Raw genomic sequence first — 12,954 nt, 5'->3', positions numbered from 1 at the left:
ATAGCCCTCTTAAATTACCTGTTGTTCTTTTTTTTTATTCTATTTTGGAAAAGGAATGCTTTAAAAATGTCAGCCTTTGCCTCCATCCACGGCTGCTGCCCCAGGGGCAAACACTTCCCTTAAGACCTATTGTCATCGTAGTTGTGAGTGGTGTCTATTTAGTGGCTGAAGTTTGGGCAAATGGAAAAGTAAACATGACCCTGACCTGTGTGGGTGTAGATGTGTGAGGTCAGGGTGAGGGTTGCTTTCTTTATGTCCCCCTGAGGAGCTCAGTCCCTCCTGTACCTCCATCCTCTCTCATTACGTGTCGGGTCTCTCGGTTTGTGTAGCAGCAAAGCATTGCCATCTCAGATATGTTCGCTTTCTCGGCTGCGACCTAACCATTTCGTGTTTTTCTTCTCTGTATGATGGATGTTCTGTTCTTTAACCCCATCTCCTCCCACCCACAGTCATGCGATGTACTTTTCTTCGGCATTTGTTTCCTTGAGGACTTGGGAAAAAAGTTAGTTAACAACCCAGATCCATATGCTAAGGAGTCTCGGTTCAGAACAATCAGTGCCTTCTCCCCCCAATGTTCAGTTGGTGGAAATGTAGGCCACATAAAAAAACATGCCTGTTCTCAGTTTGTCCTACTTTTGCCTGAACTCCAAACCACAATTCAGCAGGTGCACTGTGGACAGCCTTTCTTCATCCTACCTACTTATTGAGCATTTGTTTCTAATGGAGGCCAAATTAAGCTGTTTTTCCCTATTCAAGCACTTAAGACTAACAATGGGAAATAGATTGTTTAAGAGTTTTGAGGTGCATCTCACAAGACCTGGGAATGTACCTGGGTCATTTTTATTCACAGAATAATTTATTTATATATATATATATATATATATATATATATATATATATATATATATATATATATATATATATATATATATATATATATATATATATATATATATATATATAATATCTATGTATATATAATTAACATAATATCTATGTATATATAATTAACATAATATCTATGTATATATAATTAAAGAAAACAAAGGTTTTATGTTTGCATTGCTACATAAAGTTGAGCAGTAATCAATGCTGGGGGGGGGATACACACACATTTATGTATACACCTTCTTCAGTAAAATTATGTCAGTAAAAAAAATGTATTATTTAATCAGGTATATTTTTTTTTGTTTGTTTGTTTGTTTTAAATGTCAGTGTCAAATTTGTAATTTCTAAAGTATTTTGCGTTGAATTAGGTGAGCAGTATGCCAGGCTCAGCCAGCCCAGTGGCAGGGTTTGGATTTGTGCCTACAGATACCATCTATATTGCTTTCCGACACTGATTCACTTGAATAACTGGGATTAGCTTATTTGATAAGCGGGAAACAGCCTATTGTGTTTTGCTGACAAAGGGTAATTGGTCAGAAAAGGTCATATCGGCTGTAGACAGGGTTAGAGCGCACACTCATGCATTTAGATGAACTTCTAAATGGTTTCTGCGTACATGGGTCATGTTCAGAAAGGTTTACGCCTTAAAGGTGTAATGGCATGCCAGTGCATTTCACGGCACCCACAAACTAGGTCAGCTGATTATTAAATCTGTGGTCCACTTACAGAAGCTGTGGATTGTTTAACAAGCTCTGAACTCCCATAAGCCCCTTCTGTCAAGGCTTTATGCAGCTCAGCTGCATGACATGAGTCCACCTTTACCCCACCACATTACCACAGTCAGCTAGCATTTCTTGCATATGTTATTTCATATAAGGTATCTGGCACAATATTAGGGGTGGGGATCTTTTGGAATATCACGATTTGATTAACATTTTATTGGTGATTACTGGCTTTAGAACTATAAATCCATGCAATTTCTCTTCTTACCTATAGTGTGTGTTCTTTTAAACTTCTCTTGCATAAGCGTTAAAAAGTTTAGAGTTGGTAAGATTTTATCTATTTTTTTAAAGAAGTTAATATTTTTATTTAGGAAGGATATTAAATTGATCAAAAGTTTAGCTTTTACCATTACATGAATAAATTATATTTTAAAACATTAAAATACAAAATGGTTATTTTAAATTGTAATATTTTAATTGTTTTATAATGTTTTTTAAAATGTTGAGACTACTTTCAAAAGCATTAAAAAAAATCTTACCAACCCCAAATGTTGGAATGTTAGTGTAGGTAAAACAGGATGACCTAAAGTCATCAAAATGAGAGTTTCTTCCATGCTTAATTTTAATCTAAGCATATGGATGTTTAAACCCTGTATTTGTCAAATGTATTTTCTCTATGCCAAATCAGAGTTTAATGAAGACAAAGTGTTTGCATGTGCTTGTGTACCCATTATCTTGTGTTTGCATGTATATGAAACTGAAAAAAATCTAGCATGAACCGACCCTTAACTCCTTTAAAGTGGGGATCACAATTCACCTGTGGAACCAGTAATAAAATTGAGATGATGTTTTATTTTCATGGTTTAATTTCAAGGGCCTGAATTCCGGAAAGTGTCCTTCTATAAAGGTCATTTTAAACGGCCCTTCCATGTACACACATCGAACATTATGGTGACCTTATGGTGGTTAATGATGTCACTCTAAAAACCCTGCATACGGTGTTTAGAAATCAGCACAGCCAGTATATTATTTAGAGACGAGTAGCTGCCAATAGTGATGAAGCCTACAGCAGTTATACCTACAGATGGTCTTTTCAACTCTGTAGCTTACATTTCCTTATTTGTTGTCTTGCAGGACCCTGGACCAATGCCGCCATCTCCCACCCTGGTCCAGAAGCCTCTGCAGTTGTTGGAAATCAAAGCTAGGGGGCGTTTTGGCTGTGTGTGGAAGGCTCAGCTGCTCAATGACTATGTGGCAGTGAAGATCTTCCCCATTCAGGTACTACGCGGACCCAAGGCCAGGGAATCAACTTCTAAAGCTGATGAGTTAATCTAACCTGCTTAACCAATTACACAGCCAAACGTGGAGCTGAGCCATGTGTCAGCCTGTGACGCACATTAATATTACATTGTTACAAAACATTTCTATTTCAAATAAGTGCTGTGAAAATTATCTGGAAAACGTTGAGCATATTAGAATGATTTCTGAAGGATCATGTGATAATGAAGACTGTAGTAGTAATAATGCTGACGTTTCAGCTTTGCCATCACAGGACTAAATTAAATGTTTACAATTTACAATATATTTCAATAGATAAAATATTATATAAAGTTCAGTTTACACCCACATTTTAATTATATATATATATATATATATATATATATATATATATATATATATATATATATACATATTTTTATTTTTATTCTTTTATTTTTATGAGATTTCTGAAAATTAGCAACCTGTCTCACTCCACAGCTTAGTGTTTGGTCAAATCCTTTGTTTCATCTATCAATCACCCATGTAATAATTTTCTCTGGTAAATGACTGCTTACTTACATAATCTGAGTTGATTGCGAATGTCAGCTAAGACTCGATGTATCAATTGTTTTAATGGTCAGTTAGAAGCCCTGCTGATGTCCACTTACCAGTCGATCGGTGTTTTGCCAATCATGCATGTATGCTGTAATAACTGTGTGCTTTGTCCTTCCAGGACAAGCTGTCTTGGCAGAATGAGTATGACATTTACAATCTCACCGGCATGAGGCATGAAAACATTCTGCACTTCATCGGGGCTGAAAAGAGAGGAAGCAACCTGGACATTGAGTTGTGGCTCATCACAGCTTACCATGAAAAGGTCTGGAACTAAAGGGGGGGCTGGACAGCACTGGCTTGCACTTAAAAGGAGTAACATTTATAGATCCATATTTTAGTTTCTCAAAGCTTACAAATAAATCTCTCTGTCTTCAATATCAGCAGGGATTATATGTTATATTCTTTTTTGCAGTGTTGCTAATTAAATTTTAAAGTCTTTTTCTGTTTGAGATATAAATTTTTATTAAGACTTTGAACTTTAGACTAAGATACTTTTTTGCTCATTGAAATTATCTGAACACTCAAAAAAACATGACAAAGAAAGATTGATACATGAGAAAGAGAATTAATACATCGTATTGCAAGTTTTGAATGCCACTGATGTAGTAAAATGCATCTATCCATACATTTGCAGTGTTGTCTATAAAACATTTTGTTATAAAGGTCTTCTGTTCGAGACGTTCTTAAGGGACATAAAAAATGAAGTGACAAAAGATTTGTTACAAAGTAAAAGTTTTTCAAATGTCATGTTGATGCCCAGTAAGATCCAATTATACAAAATATATATTTTTGTACACAAAGATGATTGAAGCTTTTTGAGTCAATATGTGCTACAGTAATTCTCACTGTGATTTACTTCATCAGCAGTCAGTCTGTGTGTTATTGCTGAGTTTTAAATTTTTATTGGGACTTAAATGGTTTTGGTTGTTTATACTGCAGGCTGATACACAGCCATGATTAATCCACACATCTCTGCTGTCTGTATGCAGGGCTCCCTGACGGACTACCTGAAGGCCAACGTAGTGACATGGAATGAGCTGTGTCACATCGCTCAAACCATGGCTCGAGGACTGGCTTACTTGCACTCTGACTTCCCTGGACACAGAGATGGCCACAAACCGGCCGTCGCACACAGGTTAGAAATATACAACTATCTAAAAACCTTTGTGGTTTTTGGATATATTGAACAGTGGACACTTGGTCTAAATCTTGCCTCGCATATGTTCCAAACCTGTGTGACTTTTCTTTCTTCTGCAGGAACACAAAATATTTTTTTCAAATGGGTCTCTGTGGGGGGGTTTTGTCCATACTGTATAGTCGAAGTCTTTCATTGTATAGTCATAAACTGTTGAAGCAGTCTTGAAACTATCTATTTGTGATCAATTTAAGCAATTTTTACATATTTAAACTTGTATTTTACATCCACAGGGATATTAAGAGCAAGAACGTCCTGCTGAAGACAAACCTGACGGCCTGTATAGCTGACTTTGGTCTGGCTCTGAGGTTTGAGGCAGGGAAGTCAGCTGGGGACACGCATGGGCAGGTAAGTGTTGGAGCTGGTGCTGATTGTAAAGTGCCGCCCTTTGTGCGAGGGTTGGCTGTGTGCTTAAATATGAATGTGATTCTGTGGAGGTGTATCAGAGGCTGGATCTCAAAGCCTAATGTGCTGTCCACATAAGACTCATCAAGGCAGACTGTATGCATTGGCATGTAACATTTTTACTGTCGTGCTAATCAGACGTTGGTCTTTCTGTGTGCTCCAGGTGGGAACCAGACGTTACATGGCCCCGGAGGTGTTGGAGGGGGCCATCAACTTCCAGCGAGACTCTTTCCTCAGGATAGACATGTATGCAGTCGGGCTGGTGCTGTGGGAGCTGGCAGCCCGCTGCACTGCCTCTGATGGTACGAATGCGTGAGCTGCTGTTCTTATAAGACCATTTTGACATCACTTTCTAAAGTTATATCAGTTACTATACTATGGTCCCCCTGCTGGAAGATTTGCGTTCAAACTCTGTAATAAACAGATTGTTCTAGTCAGTTTAATCACATTCTTTATTAACACACTGCCTTTATTGAAGCACACAGACACATCACCCACAGAGATTGGAGATTGCACTGCACAGGCAGTAACATTCAGGTGTACAGATACTTGTTGTCAACGCTGCACTGTGATTTTTTATAAACAAATTAGTTTTGCTACTCAATCGCTACATTATATTTGAGTTTTAGAAGTTTTAGTTTTGTTTTAGAAGTAATTAAACTCACAGCTTCACTAGAAGTAGAAAGACACTGCACATGCAGGACATTTACAAATGCGGTCTCACTCTCGCTCTCTCTCTCAATATTTTTTCCCAAATCAATGAATTCAAATCAAATTAATTTAAATAAATGTAATTTTACCACATTATTTTCTCTCTATGTCTGTGCAGAACGCTAGATCAATGAATCATAACTGACAAAAATAACTATAATTTTTAGACTTCCCTTCAGGTGATTCCTTGCCTCCATTAAAATCTCATAATGCACACCTAGCTGTGTATTATCCCTTACATATATAGTAGAAATTTGATTGATGTCTGGCAGCACTCGCCATTCTTTCTCTCACACACACACACACATTTTCTGTTTCACTGCCACTCGAACCTCTGAATAAGCATGTCACTGTAAGTGCAGTATTCTCACCATTATTGATTATTGCTGTCTGGTCTGATGGAACAGTATTGATCAGGTGTGGACAGTGAAGCAGACTGGGGCTGTTGTGACAGTGGTCGTCATGTGTGATGACCTCATTGACTTCAGTGCATGATGGGATTGAATGGATGATAAAGTGTGATGGCAGATCAGGTGGTTCAACGTCATTCTGTCCAACGTGTTTCTATCTTCTCCAAAGCTTCTCATCCCTTGTTTATTTTGCGTTTCTGTTGATAACAAAAAAGAATGTTAATTTGATATCAAAATACTTTCTCCTCACCCAATTTTACTACCTGTTTCAGCTATCCCTTGGCAGCTATATATGTTTTTGGATACAGACACATTTATACTGTAGGAGAAACATATTAAGCCTCATATTATAGATTGTTTCCCAAATTAAATAAAAAAAAGTAAAGTCAAAGCCAATTATTTAAAGCTGCTGTCCTTAACTTTTTTGTGTTCAAGATTTACAAAAAATTATATAATGAGGATGTACAACATCATAGAGAGCATAACAATTAAGGACTGCAGCTTTCAATATTAACAAATATATTATAATAAAAAAGCATGATAATGAAAATGATCATGAAAATGTTTTTTTTTTTTTTTTGTACCTATTATGTTAATAAAATAATGTATGCATAAACCTGGAAATAAACTTTTCAATGTACTTGTATAGCATTTTTCACGATGCATATTGTTCAAAGCCCACTTTACAGAGGATGTTGCAGGACAACCCTCAGTTAGAAAGATAAATTTGACAGTGTTGAGCAACTATCTAGAAAGATTCAACACAAATACAAACAATTCTTAATAAATGTACATTGTGAGGAAGGAGAGCCGAACACTTTTCCCCCAAAAAACTATATTTCCTACAATATGCTTTTCAGGATAGTTAAAAACTAGGGCTGTCGATATAATAAATTAACCACAATTAATCTTAATCTTTAGAAAGCAGAATTTAGTAAATGCAAAAAATATTGCATAGCAACATTTCATTCTGACATAATGTGAATTCTGACATACCTAAAATAAATTCATTTGTTGTTTTTGTCTTGCACATTTTTTGTGTACCCCTTGTAGCTCCCTGAACCCAGTATGAAAACACCCTCAATGGTTGGACTTCCTGATCTGAGCAGATGTTTGTTCATTTTTTCTGAAGGTCCAGTTGACGAGTACATGCTTCCGTTCGAGGAGGAGGTGGGCCAACATCCCACTCTAGAGGACATGCAGGAGGTGGTGGTCCACAAAAAGCTTCGGCCCACTCTCAGGGAGTGCTGGCAGAAACATCCGGTACATAATGTCCATCGCTAAACCTCGCCAAATATTTGAATAAAGGGAATGTTATGGTAGATGTAAAACGCATTAATTTGTTTTACAGGGACTGGCCATGTTGTGCGAGACTATAGAGGAGTGTTGGGACCACGAGGCCGAGGCGCGTCTCTCTGCGGGATGTGTCGAGGAACGTGTGGTCCAAATGCAGCGGCAGACCAGTGTCTCTGCCCCAGAAGAAATAGTCACCGTGGTAACCATGGTGACCAACGTGGACTATCCCCCTAAGGAGTCCAGTCTATGACTAGAGGATATCAGCATGTGAATTGCGGGCTGACCGAACAGAAAACACACGTCGGGAATGGTGGTGGACAGCTTTTCTGACAGCCGGCTTCAGACATGCTGGATGATTGTCCTGTACTTACAGCTGGAGCAAATGCAGACTATACATTTTGCGTTGAATCTGGGGTAATACAGGTATACCTGGAGCCAGCTATGTTAATGTATGTGTGTGTATATATAAACTAGTACCACAGGGCGCTCCGGTAAGGACGGAATTATAAGCCGGCATCAAAAACATTATTGTCCTTTCTCTGCTTGGAGAAGAAACTTTCCTGTTCAAGGAGTAAACGAGACTCCTCCGCACGGCGCTCGTGTCATTTCAGTATAAAAAAGGGCAACGTCCATGTAAAAAAAACACATTTAATGTGTTCATATGAATGACTATTGTAATGCCAATAAGAAACAGCTTTTTGAATGTGTAGTGTGACGCTGCTGTACAGATATCAACAGAAAGGGTGACGATACAACCCAAATCAACACGTGTTTTCTCTGAAAGCTTTCGGAGTTTCTGTCAGATAACCACCAACCTCTCGACAAGGTATACCTCAGTTTCTCATCCTAATAATACGTTTGTTTTGTAACACTATATGATATAAAAAAGAGGCTTTTCGATGACCTCCATTTGGCACGGAAGCTTTTTAAATACGGGGAAAAGTTTTTTTATATGACAGATTATGCCAAGAAACGATGGCCATTCATAAACCAGTGTTCTGCCTTCTTTCTTTTAGTTGTTCTCTGTGTTGCCCTGCTGTTTAAAATGTGATACCGTTTGTTTGTTGAAACAGTTTTTTGACCTTTATCGAGACCTGTTCAGAAGAAAAAAATCCCTGAAAATATGAATTTTGTGAAAGTAATACAGAAGCACTTACCAATATAGGTTTGCGGTGTCCACGTATGTGCATGCCTTGTGTTCTTTTCTTTTTCTTTTTTTCCCCCTTTGTTTTTCAAACCTTTTATTACGTGGAGCTTGTGCATGAGATCCCATAAGCAGTCATGGAAACCCCTTCATTTTTTGTTAATCTAAAGTATTTCCTGTCTTCAGGGCGTCATTCTTTTTGTTTCATTTCCATTTTCATTTGGAATCTTCCAATCCTGGTCTTCTGTGATCATTGTCTGTCTTGTCAAACTGGTTTCAGATCAGCAGCCAGGCGACCTTCTACACACTTCTACAAGAACTGTATCTCAGTATGTCTCAGGAAGCGTTTCCCTTTGCTTTGAGCCCTCTGGTGCCATTCTGGTGACCCTTGTTGTATTATGTATGCAAGGGCCCTTGATATATAACACCTTATTAGTGTGGTCATATTATGTGCAATAACATCCTAAGCAGGGACTGTTTCACAGCTCACAGGCCACTTCCAGGGTGGTAAAAATACAAGCGCCTAACGGATTGCTTAGACCATAATGTACATCATGAACTGAAGCTTACGACACGCTATGCATATGTTATGATGCCCGGTTGACTGAGAGTATTAAGCTAATAATATGCTGTAATGGGGACCGAACACATGCAGTAACTCTCTGCCGACTGGCTGACAGTCTTTCAAATGAACAGCTTCTCTGCTGCTGCTCTTAGGCTTTGTTCACACTGCGCTTTAATCCAGTTTTTGGCTTTCAAATCCAATCATTTTGCAAGAAATCTGATCCATTTGTTCAGACAGTGTAGTCAATATCTATCCCATTTGATGAATATTCTGCAATTAAGTTGATTTTAATCAGATTTTAAACCACATATGAATGTGATTTGAATGAGGTTTGTAAAAATCTTATTTTTATGTGGGGGTTTTGTTTTTCATTCAGACTACAAACTAAGCTGATTTAAGTGAGATACTAATTCAGATTTCTGCTGTCTGATCAAAACATGAAATATGAATCTGTGATTTTGTTCATTTTGCTTTTGATGTTTGTCGTGACATCCTGAATGGTGAAAAATTTGAGATCTGATCTGACCATTCAGATTTGACACATAAAAATCAGATTTTGATCTGATTTCAAACCACACGTTGATGTGCTTTGTTTCATCCATTCAGATTATGAATATCTAAATTGATTTTAGTATGATACAAAATTGGGTTTCTCCTGCTTGTCTGAACAAATTTTGAAATATAATTCAGTGGCTCATTTTGGTTCATTCTGCTTTCGTGATACCCCATGTGATGCATTTGACAATTTTCAGGTTCATACAACCGTATGCAATCAAGCCCTTTCAATGAACTCTCTCTCTCTCTCTCTCTCTCTCTCTCTCTCTCTCTCTCTCTCTCTCTCTCTCTCTCTCTCTCTCTCTCTCTCTCTCTCTCCCTTCTCTCTCTCTCTCTTTCCCTCCTCTCTCTCTCTCTTTCCCTCCTCTCTCTCTCTCTCTCTCTCTCTCTCTTTCCCTCCTCTCTCTCTCTCTTTCCCTCCTCTCTCTCTCTCTCTCTCTCTCTCTCTCTCTCTCTCTCTCTCTCTCTCTCTCTCTACTGTAGCATTCTCAGTCAGCGCATTCTGTTTTACTTCATCTGACTGCTGTCGGAATGATAAAGTAATAAGGGCCCATGCCATCTTTCAAAGGCCCTCTGTAGGTGCAAAATCTGGTCTGGCGGATATAAGACCAAGCTGAAGTTCTGGTTAATTTGCGGGTTAGGGTTAGGACAAATGCTCTTGGTCCGAGAGCATCTCCTGAGAGGTTCTTGCGATTTTCACTGTTGACTGTAAACACTACAGAAAATGTGTTAAACGTGAGCGACTGCTGCTGGCCTGTAGAGTGTTTTCACCAGGTGCTGTCCTGTACCCTTGTCTGTTTTTAGTGTTTTATTTGGGGAATCTGGGAAGAAGGTTGAATAAGATGAAAAGCCAAACTTAAAAAAAAAAAAAAAAAAAAAAAAAAAAAACTGTTTAGTAGAAGACTCAATTGAAAACGCACCGTATGTACATATGAATGTTGTTTAAGATTGTGAAAAGAGCATGAGGTTTTTTAATGTCTCAAAGAAAGAAATCCTTTATTGATATTATTATTATTATTATTATTATTAAATATTTTAATGTTAATTTTGTACATCTGTATCTTAGATTTATTAATTTATATCATGGCCCAACTGTCATTCTTCTTTTTTGGATAAACGAGAAGTGATGCTTTCTCTATTTTTAAAACTGGTCAGATAAAACACTACAAACAAATCAATCCTTTACCTCAGACTTCCACTCACAGCGTTCAAAAGAATGAACAAACAGTGTAGCACGACAGACCACATGGTGCAGCGTTGCAAGTATTGCTCCTGGGATTCGACCAGCAGCTTCTCTTTGTCTTTTCTCTCAGACACACTTCAGTGACAATGTTTCTTCTCATTGAGTGAATGTCTCCACTTTACCAAAACTCCATTTTAGGTGCGAGCAGCTGTTTTACTGTTGTGCTGGACATGCCATTTTTGTCCACCTTACTCTTGAGTATTTAACGCATTCAGGGCCTGATCAGACGTAATTGTTACATAATGTACAGATTAAATTTTATGCTACTACTCCCCTCAAATAAAGTATAGTGACTGCTCTCAAATGTGTGCTGTGTCTCAATTCCTGAACTCATCTGAAAAGTCACATGTGTGTTTCAGTCTGCTTTTAAGCCGTTTAATCCCAACGGTCACAATTTTGACCATACATTTTTCTCGCATATTTTAGTGTGGTATTAATTAGCAACTTCTATTATGAAGCAAATTTTCAGTTATAATACACATTTAAGGCCAGGTCTAACATTGTTGTGTAGTTTGGTCGCGTGAACACACACACTTATTTCTTGGTACTGCCATCTTAACACAATGACAATGTGAAAGCACAGAAATGACAGGAAAATTAATTAATCAAGGTTAATTTTTGAATAGCTCATTTTTTTGCACACATCATCATGAAAGGGTTATCTGTCCATACATATTGAAATTATATTAATACATGGATTATTCTGTTGTCAGGATGCAGATAAATGAAGTCACAAGACGTCACAATTGTGACCGGTAGTATAACACAGAATATGTCCCCTCTATGTCATTCTGTGTTATTCATATGAACTCTCTCACAGACTGAACTGAAAACTATCCATCCATCCATCCATCCATCCATCCATCCATGGTACTTGTCTATTCTTTCTGTCTGTCTATCTATACTTCTGTCTGTCTAACTATACTTCTGTCTGTCTAACTATACTTCTGTCTGTCTATCTATACTTCTGTCTGTCTAACTATACTTCTGTCTATCTATCTATCTATCTATATATAAACTTCTGTCTGGTCACTATTGTGACCGAGTATAAAACCTAATATTTCACTATTTCACATTGCATGTACTCACATTGCAGGAAAAAAAAATGGAATTAAACAGGTTAAAGGCAGAGGTGAAGATTTCCCCTGTAAATGTTTAAGCACAAACACTGCATCTGAGATCATGTATAGATCACATTACAAAAATAATTAACGTTACTGATTGTAATATTGGCAAATTGACATTCTCTCAAAGCTAGGATCAGTACCATCCAGCCTGGGCCTGACAGGTATTCCATGAATACACCACTAGATGTCAGCATTTCAGCTCATTACACCCTCATTTTGATGACTTTACTGATGCTCCTAACATGAAAAAAGTTTGGGGTTATAAATTTATTTTTGGAAGAAATTATGTTGATATCTTCAGCAAAGCTGGAAATAAAAGGACAAGATTTTCCAATATATGCTGTTGTTTTGAAATGTATATTCATCAAATAACCCTGAAAAAAATGTTTCACAGCTTCCACAAAATATAGCACAACTGATTTCAATATTGATAATAAGGCATTTTCCCAAATCAGCATAATAGAATGATTTCTGAAGGATCATGTGACAATGGATGATGCTGGAAATTCTGCTTTGCAACACAGAAGTAAATTAGATTTTAGAATATATTGCCATTTTAAATCTGCATCAAATAAATGCAGCCCTGGTGAGCATAAGGTTCTACTTCAAATTAAAATCCTACCATGTTATGAAGACAATATTATTATTAACATTATCTGGATTTGTTCACTGTTATACATCTGGATTATATATATAAAAAAATGTTCTGGTGTTTCTAAAATTGCTGTCATTGTCTGTAGTCCCAGACTCACCTGGAAAGAGACTAAAGCTCCAGCAGGAGAGTTCTTCCGTCCAGTGACCGAACGCCCACCATAGAG

At 37.5% G+C, this 12,954-nt stretch overlaps 1 protein-coding gene across 2 annotated transcripts in view; it reads left to right on the top strand.

Moving 5' to 3' along the window:
- Window positions 1-11,313, top strand: part of acvr2aa (activin A receptor type 2Aa) — a 56,837-nt gene extending 45,524 nt beyond the window's left edge. For both annotated transcript variants that reach the window (XM_067443826.1, XM_067443827.1), the window contains 7 exons: window positions 2,745-2,888; window positions 3,604-3,747; window positions 4,475-4,620; window positions 4,914-5,028; window positions 5,249-5,387; window positions 7,339-7,469; window positions 7,558-11,313. In XM_067443826.1, coding sequence (XP_067299927.1) covers window positions 2,745-2,888; window positions 3,604-3,747; window positions 4,475-4,620; window positions 4,914-5,028; window positions 5,249-5,387; window positions 7,339-7,469; window positions 7,558-7,752 — 1,014 coding nt within the window. In that variant the 3' untranslated portion in view covers window positions 7,753-11,313. The remainder of the gene's footprint in view (window positions 1-2,744; window positions 2,889-3,603; window positions 3,748-4,474; window positions 4,621-4,913; window positions 5,029-5,248; window positions 5,388-7,338; window positions 7,470-7,557) is intronic.
- The last annotated feature ends 1,641 nt before the right edge of the window (window positions 11,314-12,954 follow it).

The sequence above is a fragment of the Pseudorasbora parva genome, chromosome 5, assembly GCF_024679245.1.
Source record: "Pseudorasbora parva isolate DD20220531a chromosome 5, ASM2467924v1, whole genome shotgun sequence".
NCBI lineage: Eukaryota > Metazoa > Chordata > Actinopteri > Cypriniformes > Gobionidae > Pseudorasbora > Pseudorasbora parva.
The sequence above is the reverse complement of the archived record's forward strand: the minus strand, read 5'-3'. Positions and strand labels throughout refer to the sequence as shown.